Source organism: Miniopterus schreibersii, assembly GCF_964146895.1.
Source record: "Miniopterus schreibersii genome assembly, chromosome: 4".
Taxonomy (NCBI): domain Eukaryota; kingdom Metazoa; phylum Chordata; class Mammalia; order Chiroptera; family Miniopteridae; genus Miniopterus; species Miniopterus schreibersii.
The window spans coordinates 38413972-38439164 of record NC_138105.1 but is presented as its reverse complement, the minus strand read 5'-3'; the positions used below and the strand labels follow the sequence as shown (position 1 = coordinate 38439164).

At 45.0% G+C, this 25193-nt stretch overlaps 1 protein-coding gene across 1 annotated transcript in view; it reads left to right on the top strand.

Annotated features, from left to right (window-relative positions):
• Window positions 1-101: 101 nt before the first annotated feature.
• The window catches only part of SETD7 (SET domain containing 7, histone lysine methyltransferase), a 39493-nt gene continuing 14401 nt past the window's right edge, over window positions 102-25193 (top strand). Inside the window, exons 1-4 of the mRNA XM_081134438.1 lie at window positions 102-455; window positions 8345-8474; window positions 17955-18156; window positions 21874-22063. Of these exons, the coding sequence (XP_080990564.1) occupies window positions 416-455; window positions 8345-8474; window positions 17955-18156; window positions 21874-22063 (562 nt within the window). The 5' untranslated portion in view covers window positions 102-415. The remainder of the gene's footprint in view (window positions 456-8344; window positions 8475-17954; window positions 18157-21873; window positions 22064-25193) is intronic.

The following is a 25193-nucleotide window of genomic DNA, read 5'->3' as shown; positions in this document are numbered from 1 at the left end:
GAGCGCCGCTCGTTTTAAGGAGCCTCACTTCTGGGAAGGGACAGGGAACTGTCAATCATCGAGGGAGGGAGCGCACCGGCGCCGGGTGATGTCAGCGGATCAGCTGCTCACCAACAAAGAGGGGTTATTACAGGAGAAAGTTGCGGCGGCGGCGGACGCGGCGGCACCCCGGGGCCTCGGAGGCGAGGGGCAAGTGGGCGACGGGAGGAGGGGCGGCGGCGGCGGCGGCGGCTGAAGGCCGAGGAATCGAAAGGGCTGCAGGGGGAGGCAGCGCGAGCCAGCCCCGCTGCTCCTCCTCTTCCTCCTCCTCCCCCAAACTCGCAGGGTTCAGCCCCGGCGCTCGCCCAGCCGCCCGAGCGCCCGGAGGGACGGGAGGCAGCCGCGCGGCGCCGAGCCGGGCACGGTCCCCGCCGCCATGGATAGCGACGACGAGATGGTGGAGGAGGCGGTGGAAGGTACGGGCCTTTCTCGGGGCCGGGGGAGGCGGCGCGAGGGCTCGGAACGCGGAAGGGGCGGCGGGCGACCCGCGCGGCGCCGGGCCCCGCGGCCGCCACCGGCCCCTCCGCGGGCGGCCCCCGCGCGGCTCCCAGGCGGCGGCCGGGAGCGCGCACTGCGCGGCGGGGCGCAGGCCGGGAGCGGCTCCCTGCGGGCCGGGCTGCCGGGCGGGCACGGCTGCTCCATCCCACCGGCCACAGCCCGCATCCCGTGCTCGGAGTTGCGAGCCCTGCCCCGCACTCTGCCCTTCCCCCTTTTCGAGGATGGGAGGGGGGGTGCGCCAGAGGACGGTCCCCTGAGACCCGCGGTCTCCGCGGAGCAATGCCCGCGCCCCTCTCCAGCCGCCAGCCCTTGCCTTCCGCCCGCCGCGGTGACCGCCGCCGCGACCCGGTGGGTCCCCCGGCGCCGCGCACGGGGGCGAACCTGGCACGTGGCGGCCGCGGCCCGGGCGGCCGCTGTCCCGAAAAGATGAAATCATCGCCCGGCGAGGGACGGCGGCCCGGACCCGGGGCTTGAACGCGCGCCGGCCGGGAGCGGGGCGGCCCTCCCCTCGCTGTCCCCGGGCGAACTCCGCCGCGGCGCCCCTCCCCCCGCCGCCGACCGGGGCCGCCGCGCGCTGCGGGCGCGCCGCGGGCCGGCACCGAAATTGCTGGGTGACACTGAACTTTCTGAATTCCAGGCGGTCGGCGGCGGGTGATATCACCGCCTGGGTGTCGTATTTCTCCGCCCCTTCTCTTCTAGCGCCCCTCCCCCGACTTTTCTCGCCACTTTGTTTTGCCGAGTTTCTCCACCTTTTTTTTTTTTTTTTGCTAGTTCTAAAAAGCGAGGTGGGGACGTTATACAATCTCGTTGTTTGTCTCATGAGATGCTAGGATTTTGTAACAGTGAATACTGGAAAATACTCTTTGGCGTATTTATTTATTTGCTTCTTCCCAGCCAGACGTCGTGATGTTTTGTAATGTGTGGTATTATTCCAGAATATGGGATTTTAAAAATATTTTTAACTCATATACATTCAGTATACTTATTTGTAAAACCCTAGAACCCGTAATATTTCAAACTAAGCATCTGAGTACATAATTTTTATTTTTTGGTTGAATCTGGTTTCTATCTCATTTGTTCAAACAAGTTCTCATAAATGGGAAAGAAAAAGTGGCAACACTGTACAAATGCATAAAGATACATAGTTACTGCTGCATTGGGAGAACTCCATTTTTATGTTTTTATAAAACATAATTTTTGACTCCTTTTGCAGTGCTTTTTGGAGGTCTTAGGATGAGAGTAAGTAGAATAATACTTCTGAATCCTCTGAAAGGTATCCATTATAATGTAACTACTAAGACATATTTACCAGCTTCAGTTGCTTTAGTTTCACAATGTTGTGAACTCACAGAACTATTTATCTCTCTGATAAAGAAAGCCTATGTTGGGGCTCAGTGGGGCCCAAAGACATTGATTGAGTCCATCCATTGGAAGCCTTCTTACAATTTAAATTATTGACTCCTTGTGCCTTCGTGTTATGAAAGAGAAACGAAAAATGATCTTCTCTAATTATCAGGGCTTGCTCTCATTCTTCAAAGTTTACTTTTACTTGTGCTTATAAAATTTTAATGCAAACCCTTGGTCATGGGCAGAGCTCCCCAGATTAAACGACTTTCTCCTTTGAAGCTGTCTAGAAATATTAGTCGGTGGTCCCCAGGCTCCTTGTGAACAAGCAGCTTTAGAAATGTATCAGTGTCTTTTTTGAGCTTATCCAATGGATAGAAACAGAAGGTTCTTTATATAAAGAAGGAAGATTCTGTTTAATAGAAAACCAGAAAATGCTTGAGAATGAGAGGGGTCACTATTAATACTTATGCTGGTAAAACAAAAACAAACTCATAGATACAGAGAACAGGTCAGTAGTTACCAGAGGCAAAGGGGGTGGGGGTGGGTGGAAGGGATGAAGGGGGTCAGTTGTATGGTGATTGATAGTAATTAGACTTTTGGGGGTGATCAATTTGTAGTGCATGCAGATGAGCAATAATGTTGTATACCTGAAACTTTCACACACACACACACACACACACACATATATATATATATATATATATATACACACACACACACACACACACACACACACACACACACACATACACTTAGGCTGGGACAATTTAGGCGTAAGCCTTGAATGTTTGGGGCAATCCAGGACACGTGATCACTCAGTTGTACATAATAGTGATCAGTGTAACACAGAATCTTTAAAAGTCCTTAGGGCCATCTAAGGCTCAAACTCGGACAGCGTCTAGAGTACATGAGTGTACACGCGGGAAACTGCACCGGTGGGCTTCTCTGCAGCCATCCTTGTCCTTTTTAACGCTGTCTGTAATAGTCTTTACTTAACATCTAGCACATGCTGGGGAGACTGGTATACAGCTGGTCTGAATATCTTGGTGTTCAAGTAGCAACTAACCTACCTCTCTCCATAAACAAAGCCTCTGCTCTCAGTAGTTTCATTGTCTTAGCTATCATTATTATTATTATTATTATTATTATTATTGCTATAATTGTTTAATTCTTATTCTGTGTAGGTTCTGTGCTGAATGTTTCACACATGCATTATCCATTCAGTCTTATGAAGTGGGTACTAATATTATCCGAATTTTACAGAGGAGGAAACTGAGACATAGCTAAGAACTAATCCTAGGACACTCAGTGGCGTGGGGGACAGGCTTGGGCCTCCAGAACCCCTCTCCATCCTACCCAACTATCTCTCTACGTTTTTCTTATTGTTGACTTTTAATGAGTCATCAAGTATATGAAATACTTGGGAACCAAGCCTGGAAGCAACAGTTAAATATTATGTCAGTATCACTCTTTATCAGTGGTAGCTCTTTAGAGGTTGGTTCTGATGTATTTGGGGAATGAGAATTTAACTTACAGCCTCTGCAACAGACATTCTTCTTTTTCTTCCTCCTGAGAAATTTACTCTGGGGAACAAATTGGTCTGTTCAGGACTTGAAAATCTTTTGTCACATAATGTACATTTTGATTCTCTGTCTGTGTACCAGACCTGCTGTGCTCCCTTGGGAAGGCAGCCGGCCCCTGGGCCTCAGAGTCCCAAAACCTACACCTGAGCTCCTGCTATGGATTTTTAAAAATTCTTTGAGACTCATTGGTTCAGTGGGAAGTGAGGTTGAACTTTGGAAACAGAAATATTTATTACTACATCTATGTCTTTGTCTACCCACAGATTAAAAGGTGAATACAATGTGGTTCCTAATATAATCTCAAATAAATATATCATATCTAAACAGATGAATTATGGTGGTTGAGAGGAAATAAAAATTACTTCTGGCTTGGGAAAGAAGATGAAGAAAGAGCTCCCAGAGAGGTGGTGTGGAGTTGAGTTCAGTGCGGTGGTGGGGACTTGGTGAATAAAGATATAGAGGAGTGGTATTATGCAGGCATGTTCAGAGACGAATCTTTTGGTCCTACTGTAAAAAAGGGGCCCAGGAGAAAAGGAGAGTATGACAGGAAAAAGTGGCTGTGTCACAGGCCAAGGGCGTAGACTGTGCTGGAAGCCACAGGAAGCCATGGGGGCTCTTTGGAGCTGGGAATGCCAGGATCAGACCTCTGCTCTGGGAAGATGAGAGGGCAGTGGTGAGCAGGTGAGGCCATCACCTAGAAGGCTCTTTGCAATAATCCCAATGTGCATTTATGAGGGCAGAAAAAAAATGGAAAGGCCTGGAAATATATAGGAGACAATAAAGGGAAAAAAGAATCCCCAGAACTAAGGAGCCAGAAGGAAAACAAGCATCTCAGTGTTGCTCTGCCCCAAGCCCCTCAAAATACCAAGCATATTTTTAATGTCCCCCTAACATCTTATCCTGCCTGTCTCTCATAAGCCTGCTCATCCTCTTCCTGTGGCCATATCTTAAAATTATGACCCTCATAACTAACAATTGAGCTCTGGTAAGGAATTACTTTCAAAAATCAAATTAAGTTTTCAACAACCAGTGTAAATGCATCATCATGAGGGCATGTTCTTTGCACTGAACAGAATAAGCTTGCCTTTTATTATTATTATTATTATTATTGTATAAGCAGTTCTAGTCTACAAAATCAACAGTGCATGTAAGAGTCTCTTGTTCCTAGGGAAACACACACACACACACACACACACACTCACACACACACCACTCTCAGATCTCCTGTGAGTGAGCCTGAGGCAGAAGCAGCCTGGTGTCTGATGTGGAGAGAGTCACTGCACAGAACAGACAGGCCTGGGTCTCATCGGGTTAAGGAGAAAGCTCAGAGGGAACTCACAGGGAAAGAATTCACTTTCTATCCATTCAGTAGAGAGTGATCTCTAGAACAAAGTGCAAAAGTAGACTGTGAGACCCTGACATTTTTTCCCCTTTTTCTAACTTCTATAAATATTTAAAATCATGCTGCAGACAGACAGACTGCACAGGAGCTGGGACAGCATTATCAACACAGAGCAGTCATCCCAGTGAACCTCCCTTGTTGTCTGGCCTGGTGTTCAGCCTCCATGTGGTAGGAACTGACCTGGAAGGCTGTTGGCTGACTTGGTACGTTTCAGAAACTGAGCTCGCTAGAGCAAGGAAGACTAGTGTTTCTCACTGAGTTAGGTAACACTTGGAAGGGGCAGGAATTTGCGACCAGGATATGCCAGTGCAAGTCCTGGAGGCTCTACAAAAACTACCTTCACTACAAAGGCTCTTCCACTTCTGTACCTGGGACCTGGATGCACCTACCTGTTTAGAGGTACCTGCTTCCACCGTCAGCAGGGAAGCAAGGGGCTAGAGAGAAAGGGAACTGAAAGACTTAGGAAGGGGCGTTCAGCATTCAGTAGCGCATTCGGAGCAGTTGATGTGCTTCCTGGGCAGGTCATGTAGTTCTGGCTTCCTCGCCTATACAGTTGGCACTTGGAAGATGGTTGTGGGGTTCCATTTAGATAACAGGAAAGCACACAACCCAATGCCAGATGCATAGGAAGGAACACAAACTTTCTCCTTTGTGTATCAGTTTCCTCTCCATTAAATTGACTATTACTGACAAGACAAATATGACATGCTCTATTGTCCAGATGGCATCTGAACAAGAGCCGTGCCAGAGGCTCCTCTAGCACTGACGTTGAAAGGAGAGGTGAGGGCACAGCAGCCAAGTCTCTTATCCCTACATTTCTTTCTAAGGAAAATCTCTGCGTTGTTATTGTTTGGGTTGGATTGCTGTTTTATATATTAAGTTCTGCGGCTAGGACAATGAATCCAGGCTGTTAAACATTCAGGGTGGAAGTCTTGAATGATGACAACCCTTAACATCTAGCTCCTGTTCATTGATCCTGATCATTGATCACATCTCCTTTGGAAGAAAACAACAAACTGGCCAGCACGGGGTCCCACAGTGGTCTGATAGAGGGAGATTTCAGGACTTTCTCTCACAACAAGCAACCTAACACCTTTAAAATGGCAGGGAAGCATCAGGTGTCCAAGCACCTCCTTCTAAACACATGATGTCACCAGAGAAATGGCCATCGTTCAGCAGCTCCTCTCTGTTCCTCTCTCCTTGGAGACTAGGAAGGTGATGAGACTCCTCTTCACTGACCTGTCGAAAGAGGCATTGAAACAAGTAGCCTCGTGGAGCGAGGCTGATATTTCTGCTTTCATCTCCATTGGGATCAGCACTGACCCTCAAGTGCTTTTAGTGTGTTATATGACACTTTCCATTTTCTCTAATATATAAATTCCATTGCTGCCGGTGCATCTGCAGTGTTTTATTCAGAAATAGGACAGGACTATTGTGACTGGGGAAAGGTGAAGATGAATTTACATTGGGTAGTTTTTTTTCCTTTCAGTGTTCATGGTTACCATAGTATTTCTCTTGATCTAAAGTAGAATAACAAATTTCATCAAATATTAACTTTTGAAAGTCTGAAATATGTGAACTGTTTTCTATGGGGAAAGCATTTTCAACAAATTAGTAAATACTTCAATACAAGGCTAAAATGAGTATTCTGATATTTATACCTACATCGAAAGTAAAATGCTGAATTCATAGGAATGTGAACAGCTAAAGCTGAATTTGATCCCGACATTTCATAAAAGAAAGTATTTAGCTATATACACTGTTTTTTTAATGAACATAAAATAGTAGATTTAATTTATTTCAATGAGAGAAATATCATCAGTAGATAATTAGAAGATAATTGTCCAAATTATTTCACATGACTTAAGAGTCATTGAATTATGTCACATACAGTTGGGTTTGGAACAAGATGAAAGCATTATGGCTCCTTTCCCTCCTGACCATTAATTTTCTGGCCCTCAGTAAAAAACAAAAACAAAAAGGAACAAAAAAAACACCTGTGTTAAGTGGAAAGGAACTGTATCAACTGTGATTTATTTAAGCAGCCACGTTTTATTGCAATATATTCTAGGTAACTCATCCTATACAGTCAGATGAAGAACTAAAATTGTTTGTTGTTATTTTCTGCTTGCATAAGAATACAATAAAAATAAAGAGCTCTTCTTTCTTTATAAGAGTGTTTACTTACCATCTCTTCCAAGGGATGATGTACTTTTATCCCTTTAGAAGAAATCATTTTGGGAGACTAAAGTGTTCATTGTGGTGACAGGGTTTGTGTTTTCTTTTATGCCTGTGAGCCATCTGGAAGCCACATTTGAGTGTTTAATGCCCCTGCACTCCCCACAGTTTTTAATGCTTTTGTACCTTTTCATCCATGACCCAGGTCATTCACCCACGAAAAAAGCCACTAGATTAACTACTGCCTTCGTTTTCACCCACCTCTGCAAAATCAGCTCCACCCACCTCTGCAAAATCAGCTCACCAGAACGATTGGGGAGACACCAGTGAGGGGACTCCTGGGTTCTGTGAAATATGTAGATAATCATAAAATCCTAAACACTGACTGCAAACACAAATGTTAGAATATACCAGCCTGTGACCCAGGCAGAACCAGCAATTTAAAGATCACAGTATCAGAACTGCTGGTGATGTTCAGAATCACTGCTTAACTGGCCATGTGGCTGCCTAAATGGCCATGTAGCTGCTTCTTGCTGCATTTAAAGCAAAAGCCCTCAGAACGCAGTGGTGGAAGGTATACGACAAGGTCATTATGAGACATTCAAAGCTGGAAGATTTTGTAAAGGGAAGCAGTGAGTTCAAGGTTAAGCTTAAGTTCAGGCTTGGAAGGACTCTGAGTTCACACGTTAGCACAGTGAGGTATATAAATATCCAGGCAGTTTTAGAGATGTGGCCACGTCCCTTGTTTGAATGTAACAAATAGTGGGGTTTCCAGAAGTCCCCTGGCTAGCAGTCCTCCACGTCATGCTACATAATGACATATAAAACCATATTGTGTACTAGTTCTAGAATTCGATGACTCATTGCAAGGACAATGTACCTGGCAATAGACTATAATATGATGTTATCTCAGCTGCATTTCTGTTAAGCATCAGTTTGGAGGCCGTAATTCCTAACATGAGAGTACCAGGTGGGGAAGTGCTTGGTAAACTGAACAGGCCCTGCGGATGCTGTTATCGATAAGAACTCAGTCCCCGCTAAAATGCAAGCTTACTTTCGTTCATGTCTGAAATGTGCCCAAGTCCCTCCGTTGTGGGCCTGTCCTTCACAAAGTGTACAGACGGTCAGGTTGGCACTGCTGATGCGGGCGAGGTGAGAAGGCTTTGCTCTGCTCTCCCCGTGAGCAGGGAAGGGACCCTTTGGCCCCCCGGGGGACTTGTCCGTGGCTTCTGTGCCCAACGCGTCGGTGGGGGAGCGTGGAAGATGTTAAGGTTTGCCTGTGATTCCCTTTCTCCAGGGCACCTGGATGACGACGGATTACCGCACGGGTTCTGCACAGTCACCTACTCCTCCACAGACAGATTTGAGGGGAACTTTGTTCACGGAGAAAAGAACGGACGCGGGAAGTTCTTCTTCTTTGACGGCAGGTAGCACTCACGGTTCCGTTTTGTTTTGTTTGGGGGAGGGAGGGTACCAAATGACTATTTGAAGGAACGATACCAGTGAAAGAACTTAAGTGGGCCTTTTGGTACAACTTTTAGGTGAGATGAAAGTGAGCCCACCATGCATGCATGCACTGCTTTGGGGACAGGGAAGTCACCCCGTGGTTATGGAGAGGCCAGGCTAAGGCTTGGCTGTCATCACTGCCTCCTAGGGTGTGGTAGTCAGAGGATGCTCCTCAGTGCTAGGTGCATGGGTCCCATCTTGAACAAGTTGGTTAGGTGGTCACCCATTTCCTTGATGGATTTCACCTCTCATTCGGGTAGTAAGTCTCAAGGAAGTCACTTGAGTGTGCGTGTCAGGGGCCCGTTGGCGCAGCTCCAGCAGTGCCCGACACGCTTTTTTCCAGGTGTACCGCACACTCCATGCCTTCAGCCTGCTCTCTGTCCTCACGGTCTGGTTTCTTGCTGTCCTGCAGGGAGATTCCCCCACCTCATTGCTCCTGCAGCTTCATCAGTTTCTCAGCATGTTCCCTCTCCTCATGGGGCTGGTCAGGAAAATACTTAGCCGAGCTCTGCAGAGCCGCGTCCTCCCGGTCCAAGCAGTGAGTAAGGCGCGGACAGGCAGGCGCGGGAGGTGTGCAGCTCCGGCCTCACGGGCTTGTCTTGGGATAACCCGCCTTTATGTGTGGTGCCCGGATGCTGATGCCGGCACTTGTATTTTCTATGTCCTACCTCTCGTTGAAACATCTTCACAGCAGCGTTCTTTCACGTTGCTTTCGCCTCCTGTGTGAGGACGCGTGGGGCAGAAGCTGTGTACCCTCTTGTGATGGCTGCAGTGACTGTGGGCCTTTCCCGTTTCAGGATGAGATGGGGTTGCCGGGGCTCAGCTTTGCAACGATGACTTTTAAACCTTGTCAGCTTCAGAAACAAAGAGTGTCCACGTGGCCTTCCCAAGCATTGAGAGGAAAGAGAGCCACAGAAGGGCCAGCTCTTCAGACACCTTGGTTGGGTAGCACAGAACTGGGCTTAGCCAGCCCGGTTTCAGGACTCCGTGCACGGAGCACACTCCTCGGCTCCCGGCGCTGGGAGTGACCTGGGCCCTCTCGCCCTCGGAGTTCCCCTGGGAAAGGCCGTGTGTAAGCTGACGGCTGGAGGGTGAGCGCAGGGACCGGCGTGTGAGCCAAACCCCTTTCCCATGGATGGGGTAGGTTGTTTTTGAAGATACCAACAGTTCCTCGGGCTGTCAATTATCTGATGTCAGGAGGAGTGAGGAAAACAATAAAAACCCATCCTAGGACTTTTGTAAAACGTTATTTTAACTATTCATTCCAACCTTCTCTTTCCCGTTGCCCCAACCCCACCTTTTTTTTTTTAAGCAGAGCTTTGCTTACAAACTGTACATTTAAAATGGTCGGGTATTTTGCTTCCTTCCTTTTGCCCTGCTCTGAGTACCGGGTGGATACCTGAGTCCCATGGAGGACTCTTTCAAGATCTGACGTCAGCGTTTTCTTCTCCCCTGATCCTGCCACCTGTGCAGAGGGGAACGTGTCCTGTTTCCACAGCAGTGGGTCTGCTGCTGTCTTCTGGAAAGTGTCTCTCTTTACCTCATGCAGCAATTATTCTTTGATTCATTTAGCAAATGTAATTTGTATAAATGTCTTGTTTCCCCTGCAGGACAGAGGTTTCCTTGAGGGCAGAATCTTGTCTGTTTCCTCCTCTGGGCTTTAAAGCACTTTCCCTTAATTTAATACTTAAAAAAAATTTCTTCCTGAATGAGCATGGGAGCTGAAAGAGAGTAGAATTCATCCAGAGCACACACATACACACACCCATGCTTTAAATCTGGTAGCTTGATGATCAGAGCAAGTAATTGATTGACTCTAGGAAGACAGTCCAGCAGATTTGGTTGGTTATTAGTGTTGGTTAGTAGTGTTAGTTTGGTTGGAATTTAGTGTTGGTTACTTGGTTGTTTCATAGACATAATACAGTATTGATGGATTAAACCGAGCTTCCAAACCAGCATGCCGAGAATGAACTACATGTTAGTTAGCTCCAAAAATACTAGTCCCCTTGGCCCCTGGTGCTGAGTGGGGCCAGAGACTCCCCAAGCACCTCCTTTCCTCTGTCAAGCTGGCTCCAAGCAGCTTCACCCTGTCACCTGAGTGTGTTGGACGAATGCAGTGGTTGGCACGTGTGTCATGACATGACAGAGCTGAAGCGCCAAGCCAAAAACTACCTATGGGATACAAGTAAATTCATTGACTTTTTTTTTTTGAGGCACCAATTCACTAGTTTGCATACCTATCACTCAAACCCTGGTAGACACTTTAGCTCAGATAGTAGACTCAAAGATTGATGGTACTAGCGAGGACCTCGAGAGCTTACCTTTGTTAGCTTTCTTCAGACAGATGGGGACTGAAGCCTTGAGGGGAGAAGGTCAGTCTCACTGCTGTATGATGTGTGATGAAGCCGTGTGACGACAGGCTCTCATCATCTTCTTTCTTAAACCCAGTGCTGATCCTGTTATGAGACACCTGCTAAAGGGAGTCACTGAAAAAGTCGGTGAGAGAGTCTTATGCCTGGGGAAAGGCCATGGAATCCGTTGGGTCTTTCTAAGGAGAGTGCAGGGTTTGGTCATGGAGAACTCAGCTGTTTCTGCATGAAGCAGCCCTGTACTTTACATTGGTTTGTCGGTTTTTCTCCCTATTGCCGCTCCTAAATTTTAGGGTCTGATGTGTTGGGTAAAATAAGGTGGGAACCCTACAAACACCTTTATTGCCAGTCAGGAGACTTTGGTCAGGAAAAATTCCCTCACAAAGGCTGAAATCAAGGTTTTGAAATAACAGGAAACAAAAGGTTTCTATTAGAGTTTTATGAAGTTGTTCTAGCCTATCGTGCTGGCTAATGTTCCCATCAGAGGGTTTGTTTGCAACTGCGGGAACCTGTGTTTGCAAAATCACAAAGTGTAGAGACAGATTTAGATGGAGACATTCTAATCTTATGTAAAACCTGAACTCAGGTGTGTGATTGTTTTAAAACCAACTTATTGAGGTATGATTCACATGCAGAAAGCTGTACATATTTAATGTCTACAACTGGAAGAATTTGGAGTTAAACACATGTCCATGAAACCATCACCATAATGAAACCATCACCATAACCTATACCTTTAACTGGGTGTGCGATTTATGAGGTTTCATACAAATGTGAGTTTCTATCAAGAAAATTCCAGAATCAATTTTTCCCTTACCACAGGTTATGATAAACCTAAATAAGGATTTTAAATATTCAGATCACCAGGAAAATGGACCTGTTAAATTTTTTAACCAAGTTCCTAGATAAAAGCAGATTTTAATTTATTTTCAAAGTGCATATATGGCAAATGCTTGGTAGAATTAAAAACTTCAAGAAATACAGAAATTTAAAAGGCGAATATGCTCCCTTTTTTTCACCCTCACTCCCATGTAACAGAAGTCACCACTATTGGCAGAAAATTTAAGCATTTTAATTAAGTATATTCAAGGTAAAATAAGGAAATAGCTATTTCCAAATCTCTAAATTAAGTTTAAATAGTTAAGATGTACATTGTTTACCTTTTTACTACTGTCTCAGCTTCAGACTGTTGGCTAGTTTTGAGATCTTAAACAACAGTTAGTCTTTTCTTCATTATATGACAAAATTAGACCGGAAGAGCTTTTATTACAACAGGCTTATTAAGTCGGAAACCTGAAGTCAGACCACACTCATCCTTTGCCAGATCGTTTATGCCACAAATGAGGGATGAATGTGAAAACTGACCTTCATTTGAAAATTGTCTTTTCAAGCAGCTATTGGTTTCCATTTTTCCTTCTTTTTAAAGGAAGGAAGAAAACTGTGCTAAGACTAGGTCATTGGTACTCAGGTCCTAGATAAAGACGCCTGTGCAGTGAGGAGAAAGGAGGCTCGGGCTTTGTGGGTGTGGCTCTGGGGGGGATTTGCTGGGCCACAGTGGGGTGTTATGAAAATGTTTACCATGCAAAATACTTTGATATACACATCTCTGATTTTCATACTGATCCTCAATTCTGGATGTTTAGTATAATGCTTTCCCCCCCCTCATAATTGTTCTCATTTCAGCCAAGATTATGAATGTAAAGACAATTTAGCAGGACTTCTCAGAATCCTAGGATGCTAACAAGGAAGGGGTATTTCAATGCAGATAAGCTTTGGCTTGTGTAATATTAAGGAAATGTATGTTTTTTAGCCTGACTACAAGATAGAGATGAGTTAATTCATTTAGTTTTTTTAAATGTTATTGTTGCTTCTCCTTACATGCCAATTAGATTTCCAAGTATTATTTATTGCTCCATGACGTCACTGTCCTGTGCCCATCATGTTCTGCAGTTGATGCTGCATTAATGTGTCTAGCTAAGAGGGCTCCTTATAGTTTATCATTGGCCAGGTAACCTGAGTGAGGCTGCCCACCTGATGAGCCACCAAGAAAGGCCAATGGGTTCCGGGTGACAGGGCCATGCAGGACTTTTAATGTTTGCTTTTGAGAAAGTGCTTGGTCACACTTCAGAGAAACGAGTCAGAATGAACTTCTGAAGTCATGTATTCCAGTCTCCCACACGAGGCCAAAAAAAAAAAGTCCTTTTCTGTTCCTGATAGTCATCCAGCTTTTGTTGGCACCAGACTCGACAAATATATTCATCTGTATTCTAATAAACAGTCTGATTAAGGCAAACATTTTTGTGACACACAAGAAGACAGGGAGTAGAAAAGAATGGATAACTTTGAATACCTGTCACTTGTTCACCTGCCTTCTGAACAACCTGGGAAGTCCGTTTTATAATCCGGTTTTACATATGAAGAAACTAAGGCACGGAGTGGTTAACTAACTTGCCCAAGGTCCCCGTTAGTAAGAGCTGGGATTCAAACGAAGGTGAGTTCAGTTGCAGAGCCACCCCTCTTCCCATTACATCTATACCCTCCTCTAACCAGAAGCCAGGAAATTCCTCGGATCCTGACAGCTTCTTCCATGCCTTGACTTTACTAGAGGTCACTCATCAGCTATAACTGTGAGATGTTCAAAGGAGCCCTGGGGTGACTTCAGTGACTTTCCTGTAGGAGCTGGAACAATGTGGTAGGAGCCTGGCCGTTTGATGGAAGGTTTCCCTAAGAAACAACTCAGAGGAGCCCTGTTCTAGCGAGTTGGCCCCTCATTTATAGAATGGGGATGATTACCCCCGCTGCTCTGAGCTGTTGTGAAGACTGGAGAGAAAACCTGTCAGGACCTGGTAAACTGAAGGGCACCTAGTAGGCGCTCATGGGGAAGCATGGATTTTTTTTCTTCTATTACTGTGTATCGCCTTTCCCCCAGCTTTATGGAGATATAATTGACATAACATACGTAAGTTTAAGGTGTACAGTGGGATGACTTGATACACGCATATATTGAGAGATGATTACCACAGTAAGGGTAGTCTACACCTCCATCCCTTCACATAACTACCATTTTTGCATGTGGGATGATAACAGTTAAGATGTACTCTCTTAACAAGTTTCAAGTATTTGATACAGCGTTGTGAATCATAATCACCATGCTGTACATTAGATCCCAGAACTTACTCATCTTATAGCTGGAAGTTTGTACCTTTTGACTAACAGCTCCCCATTTCCCCCACCCCTCAGCCTCTGGCAACCACCACTCTCTGTTTCTATGAGTGAGGCTTTTTTAAATATGGGTTTTTTAAATTGATTTCAGAGAGAAGAAGAGAGAGGGAGAGAGAGAAACATCAATGATGAGAATCATTGATTGGCTGCCTCCTGCACGCCCCCTACTGGCGATGGAGCCTGGAACCCGGGCATGTGCCCTGACTGGGAATCCAGCTGTGACCTCCTGGTTCATGGGCTGATGTTCAACCACTGAGCCACACTGGCCAGGCGAATTTGGGCTTTTGTAGATTCCACATGTGAGTGAGGACATACAGCATTTGTCTTTTTTCACCTGACTTGTTTCAGTTAGCATAATGCCCTGAAGGTCAAGGATGGATGATTATTATCATCTTTTATCATATTGTTGTTACTGTTATTATTAGTTGATAACAATGACTAACAGAGTTTTCTTACAGTTTGTTTTTCAAGAGCAAAACTGAATTTCACTAATTGTTTCTTGAATATTTCACTGTCATCTTGAGCCTTTATTAGAATCAGATCCTACAGCAGTGGAAGCTTGGTGGTGCTCCATGCAGCTCCTGCCCACACGGTGCAGGGGGCTGATGCTTCTGGGCGAGGGGGTCCCTGCACCCGGTTAGGGTTTGTCGTTGACCCTCTCCTTCCATACTTAGTCTTTAATATTTTAAGAGATCATATATATATATTGTCATACAAAATAATTCCTAAAACAATGTTTCTAAAAAGAATCACAATTTAATTTGGTTATAGGTGGGAATTTAAAGTGAAATTGTGATCCATTTTAAATTTGCCTCTTGGTTCTTACATGGCTGTACCGCCTGGGGAAGGAAGGGAACTCACTGGAGAAAGAGAACAGAGTTTATGCCTCATGCAGTAGACACACCATGTATACCCCAAAACTACGAAGGAAAGGCCAAAGCTGTTAAGTGTCCTAAGACCACTTATGTGTATTCAGATATTGAAGAGACTTTTAAAATGAATACAGTATGTCAGTCTCGGTAAAAGGGAATGTGACTCCCCAGGTTTTTTTTTTACTGTGTCCCCAGGGATTTTAAAAGTTTGGTGACATGTTTTATGGGAAGAAACAAGGAAAACAGTTTGGAAGCTAAGCTACACAGACATGTGCCCGGGGCCAGTAAATCATCTAGAGTGAGCAGAGGGCTTGAGAGCAGGTGTCAGCAAACTTTTCCTCTATAGGATGAGACAGTGAACGCCTTCGGCTTCTCAGGCCACAAACAGTCTCTGTTGCAACTATTCGGCTCTGCTGTTGTAACAGGAAAGCAGCCACAGAGGATCCGGGAAGGAATGCGCACGGCTGTGTTCCAATAAAACTGTATTTACAAAAACAGGCAGCAGGCCGTGGCTTGCCAGCCTCCTCTGCAGGAGGAACGAGTTGGAAAGAAAGGTTAGCGCCTTTAACACCAGGCTGAGACGCTTTTATCTTATTTCCTGCATGGTGGAGGATTTCAGAGCCAGATCATTTTTATTGCTCGGAGTCCCTGGTGTGGAAACATGCCCCTTTTGTCTTCAGATGCCAGCCAAGCCACCCTAAATATTTTCCAAGGAAGTGAAGCTGCTTTCTCAGGCAGGTGCTGAAAGTAATGCAGTTTAGTTTTGCTGTGCAATGGCCCAAGAATTTGCATGTGGGTATCTTATGTCAGCCGGGCTAAGAAGAAATAGCAGTTTATTCTTGGTCTTATGATACTAATAAGGATGGGCTTCACTGCAAGAGACAAGCTACTGCATGTGGTTAGGAGGGAATATGTCTAAGTCCATATTATTGTTTAACTGATTCGTAAGACCCATGACTTGTAGAGGTGATCATAAACCTGGGAAATATTGGCAGACTAGTTCGTCAGGGGATAATTCTACCCGACACGCAATTCAGTTTTGAACGCTGCTGAGAACCCGGTCAGTCCGGTTGCCAGGGTTAGCCAATCAAAATCCAGGGCACCCAGTGAAAATGGCATTTCAGATAAACAACAAAGCATATTTTAGTGGCACCGTGTCCCATTCAATATTTGGGACATGTATACTACAAATTTATTTGTTGTTTATCTGAAATTCAAACGTAACTGAGCATCCTGTATTTACTCTGGCAGTTCTGAAAATGAAGACAGAGAATGAAATCGTTTTCTGCAATATTTATTGCATCATTATGTCAGTTGATTAGCTATCCTTCACCAAGGTTGTTGTTTTGTTTTTAATTGTAGGAGTCTAATGACAGTCGACTCTCATTAATTCCACCCTTGCTGATTTAGAATTTTGATGATTTATGCAAGGGTTCTGCTAAAGTGCACTTTAAAATAAGCCTATTTGTCATTCATAGTACAAATAAAACCAAAAGAGAACTATTTATCTCCTTGGGAGACCACAAATAGTGTAATTACAATGTAATCAGAGGTTATCGTTACTTGGACTGTACTTTCCATTTAATAACCACAGATCATTCTGTCATTTATTAAAGCAAGAAAAGACTTTACCAGGCACAGTCAGGTGCAACCACCTCAGTCCCCATGGCCCCTTTGCGTCCCACCTGCCACCAGTTCGCAGTTTATTGGGCTCTCTAGAACCTCACACAATGCTCGCTACTTAGGAAGCACCCAATAAATACTTGTTAGTTGCATTAATGAATGAATGCTATCTGCACATGTTAAGGGAATCAAACTGTCTCTGCTGCTAAACATCTTACTTTTTTTTTTTTTTAATATATCTTTATTGATTTCAGAGAGAGGAAGGGAGAGGGAGAGAGAGAGAGAAACATCAATGATGAGAGAGTCATTGATGGAGCCCGCAACCGGGGCATGTGCCCTGACCGGGAATCGAACCCTGATCTCCTGGATCCTAGGCCAATGCTCAACCGCTGAGCCACGCCCGGCTGGGCAACATCTTACATTTTAAATTCAAAAATAATTTGAGTTGGTCTCCCCCCTTGTTCCAAATATCAGTCCATAAAGGGAGTTTTTGGTAAAGTTAGTTTCGTTGCACACTGGCCTGTGTGAGGCTAGCACCGAAAATGTTATCGAAATTCTGAAAGTGTTTTATGAAGAGAGAGAGATAGAGAGGCACTTGTAAAATCACCATGAGCACCCTTCTGAGCATTCGTCTGTTCTAGGGCTATGGGTCTCACACATTATCAGTCTGCTAATGATGTTCGCAAGGTTTAGCCTGTGGTTTTCCTTACTTGCCCCTATTTTCCATGGTCATGTACACACACACACACACACACACACAAATAAATTTCCCTATATCTTCCAAAAAGATGGAAGGGGATTATTTTGATTGGATAACAATTATGGCTGTCACTGACAAATAATCCATTAATGATTTAAAACAAATCTGTAGACATTTTCACATTCATTCTAAACCACATTTGTATTGTTAGAGACCACTATACACAAGCCAACTGAAAGCCCCTCGAGTCTTACCGCTCTTGAGGGAAGTTAGGCCTGAGTGGCTTATGTGTGGAAAGGGCGACACCGACCCTCTACTGCCAGGCGGTGGTCGGCATCCCGTCTTGGAAACACACTCAGCTGAGGCTTGTGCTCAGTCTCCACCTGTGGCTTCTTTCTCGCCTGTTTCCTCCAGCAGAGAAAAAAGATTAGTGGGAACCCGATTAGAAATGAAGTCTCCCTCTCTGTTCCTGATCCTTCGCAGTGTTTTCCTAGCGATCTAGCAAGGTTCGGGGGGAAGTGCCGAGCACAGGCCCATGGTCCTGGGATACGACCCTTTCTGTCTGGAGAGTTGAGTCACGGCCTGACAGCTCCTTTTGTTTGCCTTCTCTCACAGCACCCTGGAGGGCTATTACGTGGACGACGCCCTGCAGGGCCAGGGAGTTTACACCTATGAGGATGGGGGAGTTCTCCAGGGCACCTATGTGGACGGAGAGCTCAATGGTCCGGCCCAGGAATACGACACGGACGGGAGGCTGATCTTCAAGGGACAGTATAAGGACAACATTCGGCATGGAGTGTGCTGGATATATTACCCAGTAAGCCTTGTGATTGCTCATTTCGCTGCAAAGTAGCATGTTTATAGGCAGAGCTTTGACTCTCTATACAATAGGGAGTCAGCTGTGTTCTCTACGTAAGAAATGTGAAGCTGTGAAACTTGAGAGTCACAGCAGCTGAAGCCAGGAGTTTAGGAGCTGGGTCCTCCCCTGTTACTCCTGCCAGACAGGGCTGGCCCTTCCGTCCACGATGAATTCCTTGCCAGCGTTGTTTTGGAAAAGAATGCTTAATCATGATTAAAGCTAGTTGGGACAAATTGGTTGTATTGTACCACTAATAAAGACAAAATTATATTATTTCTTAAACTGTTTCTTTGATACAGTATAGAAAGAGATGGTGGAATATTTCATTGTTGCATTTAATTTTATCCTGTTGCTCATATGTAAGAACTAATCCAGCAAGTCACCATCTGTTTGGACTTACTACACTGTAGTTACTTGATTTTATAACCCTACTCGCTACTTTATAAGGTGCTTTATGGTTTATAGTGCTTAAATTAAGGCGGTTAATATGAACTTGCCTTTGAGTAGTTGATAACATTTTATGATATGTCTGGAGTTTACTAGAGCAAAAAGACGTGACAAGACCCCAGCTCGGGCGTTAATGCTCTAATTGTTGTTTGCATTTCAAATATCCCATCTGTTGTTAGTGAATTTCCAGAAAAAATGTTCAGAAAATAGACCTTAGAAAATATTTTATCTAATATTTTATTTTGTCCAGAGCTTCAGTCAAAATACATGTGTTTCTTATTCTGAACCCTATCTCTTTATGGTTAGAAAGTATTAATAAAAGCAAAGTATCTGTTACATGTGTAAGAAGAAAAATAGTCCCAGCCCAGTCTACTTACACACTGTTGTTCTTAAAAAATAAGCTATACTCTAGGAACAGGGCATAAGAAAAGAACATTGAAAACACTTTTTTTTAATAGTTACTGAAGCATTTACACACGCTCTTGGTAGGATCTGCAATAGATCGGAAGTCCTTTCAGTCCTGCCTAGAAGTAGCAGGAAGAGGGAAGTGGTGGAGGTGCTGACGGGCGTAGAAAGATAGCACTTCATGAGCAGGCAGGGGGAGCATCTTGCTGCTGATGTGACAGTGACTCTTGAAGTCAGGGAGAGTGGACCTCCCTGCATTAGGATGGGTATAGGAAAGACGCAAACTGTGGATCAGCAGATTCTCCCACTCCCTGTCATTTTACTTGTGACTGTGAAAGCCCGTAGAGGAGATCAAAGATGCCCTAAGTGAGTGGGTCCACCTTGCCCAATGTGGCTGCGTTTTGAAACCTAAATGTGCAGCTACATTTTAGCCTTCAGCCTTCATTGTTATGTTACTAAATTCCAAGAGAAGACTCTGCCTTAGGAAGGAAGCACCGGGGAGTTACAAGCTTTCAAAAGAACTCCGTTATAACACTTTTTTTTAATCTTTGGTGTCGCTTGGCAGTGGAGGGGGCTAATCCCACCCCTGTGCTCTAAGAAACAGCGTAGGTGGCAGGGATGGGCGTGTGGCTTTATTCGGGCAGCGTTGGACTGGAGATGCGGTGTGGCCTTCTGCCCCCCCTCTGAACTGAGCCTGCGGATCAGCTGCCGACAGAGCAGCTGGAAAGCTGTGGGTTTCCCCTGGGGAAGCGGGGCCTGCCCGGGGGCTTCCCCCAGAGGAAGACAACAGTGGAGAAGGGAGGGTCCGGTGGGCCTGCGGGCACTGCCGGTTCCAGGTCCCAGGAGGGGGTGAGCAAAAAATGCGGCAGGACCCATGGGGGCAGCAGTTGGATCCTGTTAACCCCTCACCCAACAGTGACATGGGTGTCAGAGGGTGTCAGAGAGGAGGAGCCACTGAGCAGAGGAGGGAGAGCAGCAGCTTCTTCCCTTACACTCCCTGACACAGCGGACAAGAAAGTTTTGGTGACACAGGAAGAAGGGGAGGAAAAAATAATGAATCTCCCTGCAGTACTTATAAACTCACTCAAAGGACAGTTTCTTTGTTTCAAAATTTTACCTCGAAACAGTGATGCAAAGTTTTTAATTAGAAGTTCATAACCCCTTTTGGAAATAAAAAGAAGAATCTCTGCTTTATCATTCCAGACAAATACATTCTCTTGCCCCCAAAACCAGAGGCTTAAAGCATTTAAGAGAAAAGCGGTGAGACCCTAGAAAGACAGACTAAATAGCAATAAGGGCTTGTATTCGGTTCTGCATGTAAGAAGCAGGAACACTCTGGACCATCGGTAACCACTGACAGCCTGAAGCAGATGTTGCGAAAAGTAACATCCCCGTTAGGCTGGGTCGTTAGGAAGTAACTCCGGGAGGAGAAAGAGCAATAATATATCCCTAATGCACTTTCTGTGAGTGAAAAACACTTCCAAGTACTTCTCTTTCTGTGGCAGTGCTGGGATTCATTTTTAAATTCATAACCTTTTTTCTCCAAAGAGCAATTAGGCTTCGGGGAACTGTACACCGTGTACCCGGTGTTACTGTCTCCTGCTGGCTCTCGGTGAAAGCAGCCCTGGGGTCACTCAGAAGTCACCCTGCCTCACTGACTTTGGGTAGCTGCTCCTAGAACCCCTGAGTTGGGGAAATAACCAAGCTTTTAGAAGATGTCCTGGCATTACTGTTGTTCTATCAAACCCACAAAGGTCTTAGATTTTCAAAGTTACACTATAAGGACTTTCTGTGTAGAAAAGGGAGGGAGAGAGGGAGGGAGGGAGGGAGGGAGGGAGGGAGGGAGGGAGGGAAGGAAGGAAGGAAGGAAGGAAGGAAGGAAGGAAGGAAGGAAGGAAGGAAGGAAGGAAGGAAGGAAGGAAGGAAGGAAGGATCTCTTGCACCTTAAGATTGTTTTTGATTATTTATTAGATTATTTTGGGATATCCCAGTTCAATTCTAAAAGTATTTATGAATCACCTACTGTGTCCCTAGCACTTACCGGGATGTAGAATTCTGACAGCCTCTGCCCTAAAGCATTTAATGACCCTTAAGGGGGGAGTAAATGGCTGTTAAAGAGGGCGCACAGCTGGCTGCTCTCTGGGAAGGAGGCCCCAGGGAGCAGTAAGCAGGGAAGGGGGGGGGGGCGTGATGGGGAAGCAAGTGCAATTTCGTTGATCTTTTTTCACTTTTTCTTCTAACTCCAAAAAAAAGTGATGGCGTGAGGTTCTCAGAAAGGCAGTATCCAGAAGTCCTTTTATTTGTCTCTTAGAAAATGCAGCCAACTCCCTTTACTCATGTACACTAAACTAATTCTTAAGTACATTTGAACTAAAAGTTTTCCTAATTGACCAGGAATCCCAAGTTCAACATTGAGGAGTGAGATTGCACAGATGGATAGTAGGTAAGGCTCAGCACACGGGTAATGGCCCACAGTAGCACTTGTTCCATGTCCTTTCATTGTTTGTAACTAATATTACAAATATGACAGATTTGGTTCTTAGGTAACACACCAAGATTGAGTATCAGTAACTGGTCCAGGATCAGAGAGTTCGACTCAGCCTCTGACGCTCTAACTCGGGCTCCACGCACGTAACTTGTAGTAGTTTGCTCTTGGGGGCTGGATGTGCTTCTCACTCCTGTGAAGAGCTCCGAGTCCTTAAACTGTTAGGGTCCATATTCATGCTCTTTGCAGTAGGGGTGCCCAAGAGAAATTTCTTTAAGCTGGTGTCATGCAGATAAATACTCTATGTAATTTTTCTGGATTTTGGTTTCCCCCGTCAGGATGGAGGCAGCCTGGTAGGAGAAGTCAATGAAGATGGGGAGATGACTGGGGAGAAGATAGCCTATGTGTACCCTGATGAGAGGACTGCGCTTTACGGGAAGTTCATTGATGGAGAGATGATAGAAGGAAAGCTGGCTGCCCTGATGTCCACTGAGGAAGGCAGGCCTCACTTTGAGCTGATGCCTGGAAGTAAGTTGAATGGGCTCCAGGTGGGCTGCTCTGGTCCCAAAGCAGGTGGTTAGGGCTGATTTGAGAGAAGTTTGTTCTTTTTGTCTAGTCCACTGCGATGGTGTATTTCCAGTCCAAGTTAAGTTATAAGAAGAAAAAAAGCAGAAAAGATAATAAATGTAGACATTAATAAGCCTGAATAACCTTCAGCTATTTATGATCTGAAGAGACTCTCTAAAGGAAAGTTGACCAAACATAGAAAATCTAGCATTTTACATTTAGGTCCAACTTGGGTTGTCTTAAATGTGTCATTGTTTATTTTTGGTTTTATTTTAAGTTAAAAATTAAGGCCATCTAAATTCAATGTGGGGTCCTGGACTGGATCTTGGAACAGAAAAAGGACATTAGTGGAAAAACTGGTCAAATCTGAATAAAACCTGGAGTTTAGTTAATGGTAATGTAGCCATGTTAGGGTTTTAATTTTGACAAATGTACCACGTAACATAAAAAGCTAACATTAGGAGAAACCGTGAGGGGTATTGGAAACTCTCTGTACTATCTCTGCAACTTTTCCGTAGATTTAAAATCATTCCAAAATTAAAAAAAAAATTTTCAGTGAAACATTAATCTTTGAACTTCAGATTCTAATATCTGTGCTCTTCACGTATGTTCTGAAAGGAGACAGCATCATAATGTTTAGAAATGAGCACACTTGGGCCAGAGGATCCCAATTGATGCAAATTTTAAAACTTCAGAAATCACAGCAGTTTTAATGGCAAGATCCTTGCACTGAAGAGTCAAATATGTGGTGATGGAAGGAGACTAGACTTTGGATGACAAGTTGTATACCTGAAACTTACATAATGTTATTAATCAATACATTTCATTTAAAACTTTATAAGAGAATAAATAATGACAATGGGGAAAAAGTCACCTAATTTGAGTCTTAGTGCCAACATTTACTGTATTATATTCTTGACAGAACCCGCTTCTTCCTTATAAAATACACATCTCGGCACCTAGCATAAAACATCATATTGAAAGCGCTTGTTATTACATTCTTCTCGGTATTAGTAAGAAACAGATTTTGGGAAGCAAGAGTGATCATTCTCGGGAAGGATGGTGTTTCTTAGAACTCAAGGTTGCAAATAACAAACACCCTCTTACTTACTTAAGGCAGAAGAAGGGGGGGTGTTGGCAAGGTCCTGGCAGCCTCAGGTCTTTAAAGGACCTCGGCAGGGTCCGGAACTGAGGCTTCTTTGCGCAGATCTCTGATGTTCTGCCACTTTGTTTCTCCCCTCTGCCTCGATCAGCTACATTTATTGAACCGCCGGCTAACCGATAGGCCTTGTCTTACAGGGCCCTATCTGGCCCAGCAGTTGGGGGTGGAAGAGTAAACCTGAGCACAGATATCTCACCTGAAACACGGCTGGCCTGCTTCTTCCTGACCTCTTCCCTAACCTTTCCCCCCTGACCCCTGCCCCACACCTTTTCTCATCACGCTTCTGTCACCACGGACTGCTTCTGGGTCTCCACTTTCTTCTTGCTGATTTCCTCATTACGCCTCTGGCTGGAATGTCTTCTCTCCATCTCTTCCCCTCTGCACATAGGGAGACTTGGTTCACCTCTTAGAATCAGTGTTTCAGGCCACAGGTCCTCGTGTAGCCTATAGAGGCAAGGAGGAACAGTAAAGGATGCTCCTGTCTGCCTGGAGCATCAGCCTAAGGGAGCGGGGGAAGGGACAGCAGGCACTGGAAACGGCGGCATCAACTCCTTGAAAGCGGGAAGAGATGTTGCTCCTGTTTGTGTCTGCACAGCCCCTAACACAGTGCTTTACATGTGGTGTGCTTAGTACATCTGTGATGGAAGCATTAGTCGAAGGAAAGGTGATGGAGGTTCATAAGAGGATTTCTGCACAATAGGATATGTATTTCACAGAAAAGTGGTTAAAAAGTGGTATTTTTTTTCCTTTTTCGACCTAACTTCCTTTAATGGAGCGTGTGCTGGTCCATTACCAGCATGCTCGCAGATGTGTGCTCTCAGATTCCCTGCCTCAGTCTTTCTTTCCCTGCCCTGCTTTTACTGCAGGGCGTCTGCCCCTTGCAGGCTGCATTTCCCAGGCTCCTGTGCCTCTGGCTTCTGTCTGGGTTTGGCCACAGGGAGTCACTGGCTGGGGACACCAGAGGGAAGGGAGCAGGAAGAAGCCCTCTCTTTCCAGCGGTGTCCCCAGCAGTGACCTGCCTCCTGATTCCGTCTTTTACCAGGAAGGTCCCAATGGTTCCAGCTTCCTTGGGTACCCTAGCTCTCAAGCTCCAGGAACCCCAGCTCTAGAGATCCAGCAACCCCAGCTCTGCCTTTGTCCCTCTGGCTTACGGCTTTGGCTTCCTGCTCTTGGCAGTTCCTGGGCTCTGCCCTGCCCTGCCCGGCTTCTCAGCTCTTCCATCCTCTGTGTAACCATTTCCCTGAATTCAATTCTCTCTCTTTGAAATACTCAAGCGGTCTGTTGCCTGGTTAGACACTGACTGACTAGATTGTTTTCTAACTTTTAGTTTGAGACATTAATTTGGGTTGTGATTGTTGTTGTTTTTCTAAGACAAAAACTGAAAGAGGACCTGGTCACCATTGGGAACCACTAAGGAATTGCTTCATGGAATTATTTATGATGCCTTAGTGCCTAAAATAATTGACTTTGCAGGAGGAAGCCCTCTAGTTCCAAAACTTGTTTCTTTACTCATTAGCGGTTGGAGCATCGTATGCCTTCCCTGTGCTCCGGGAGGATCCTCTGAGGCTAATCCTTTGCAGAGAACCAATGTTAATTCTAGGACGGCTGTTAATTCTAGGACTGTACTTTCTGGAATAAATTACTAATTGACTTCTGAACCACTTTAATAGAAATAGAATGACTTTATAAATGCTTCATCAAAAGTAGTTTTGCTCTCCTTAATTCTGGTGAAGCCAAATGTTTATTTTTAGTGAAGGAGACAATTGCCAGGGCTTGGTGGCTGGATTGTACAGACTGTCTACTAGGAAGAAAACCACAAGAAAATTTTAAAACCATTATCCAATCTGATCTGACCAGAGTTCTCAAAATTTCACAACAAAGCATTTTCTTGATTAAAAAATTTAATTACACAAGCATCTTTTAAAACGT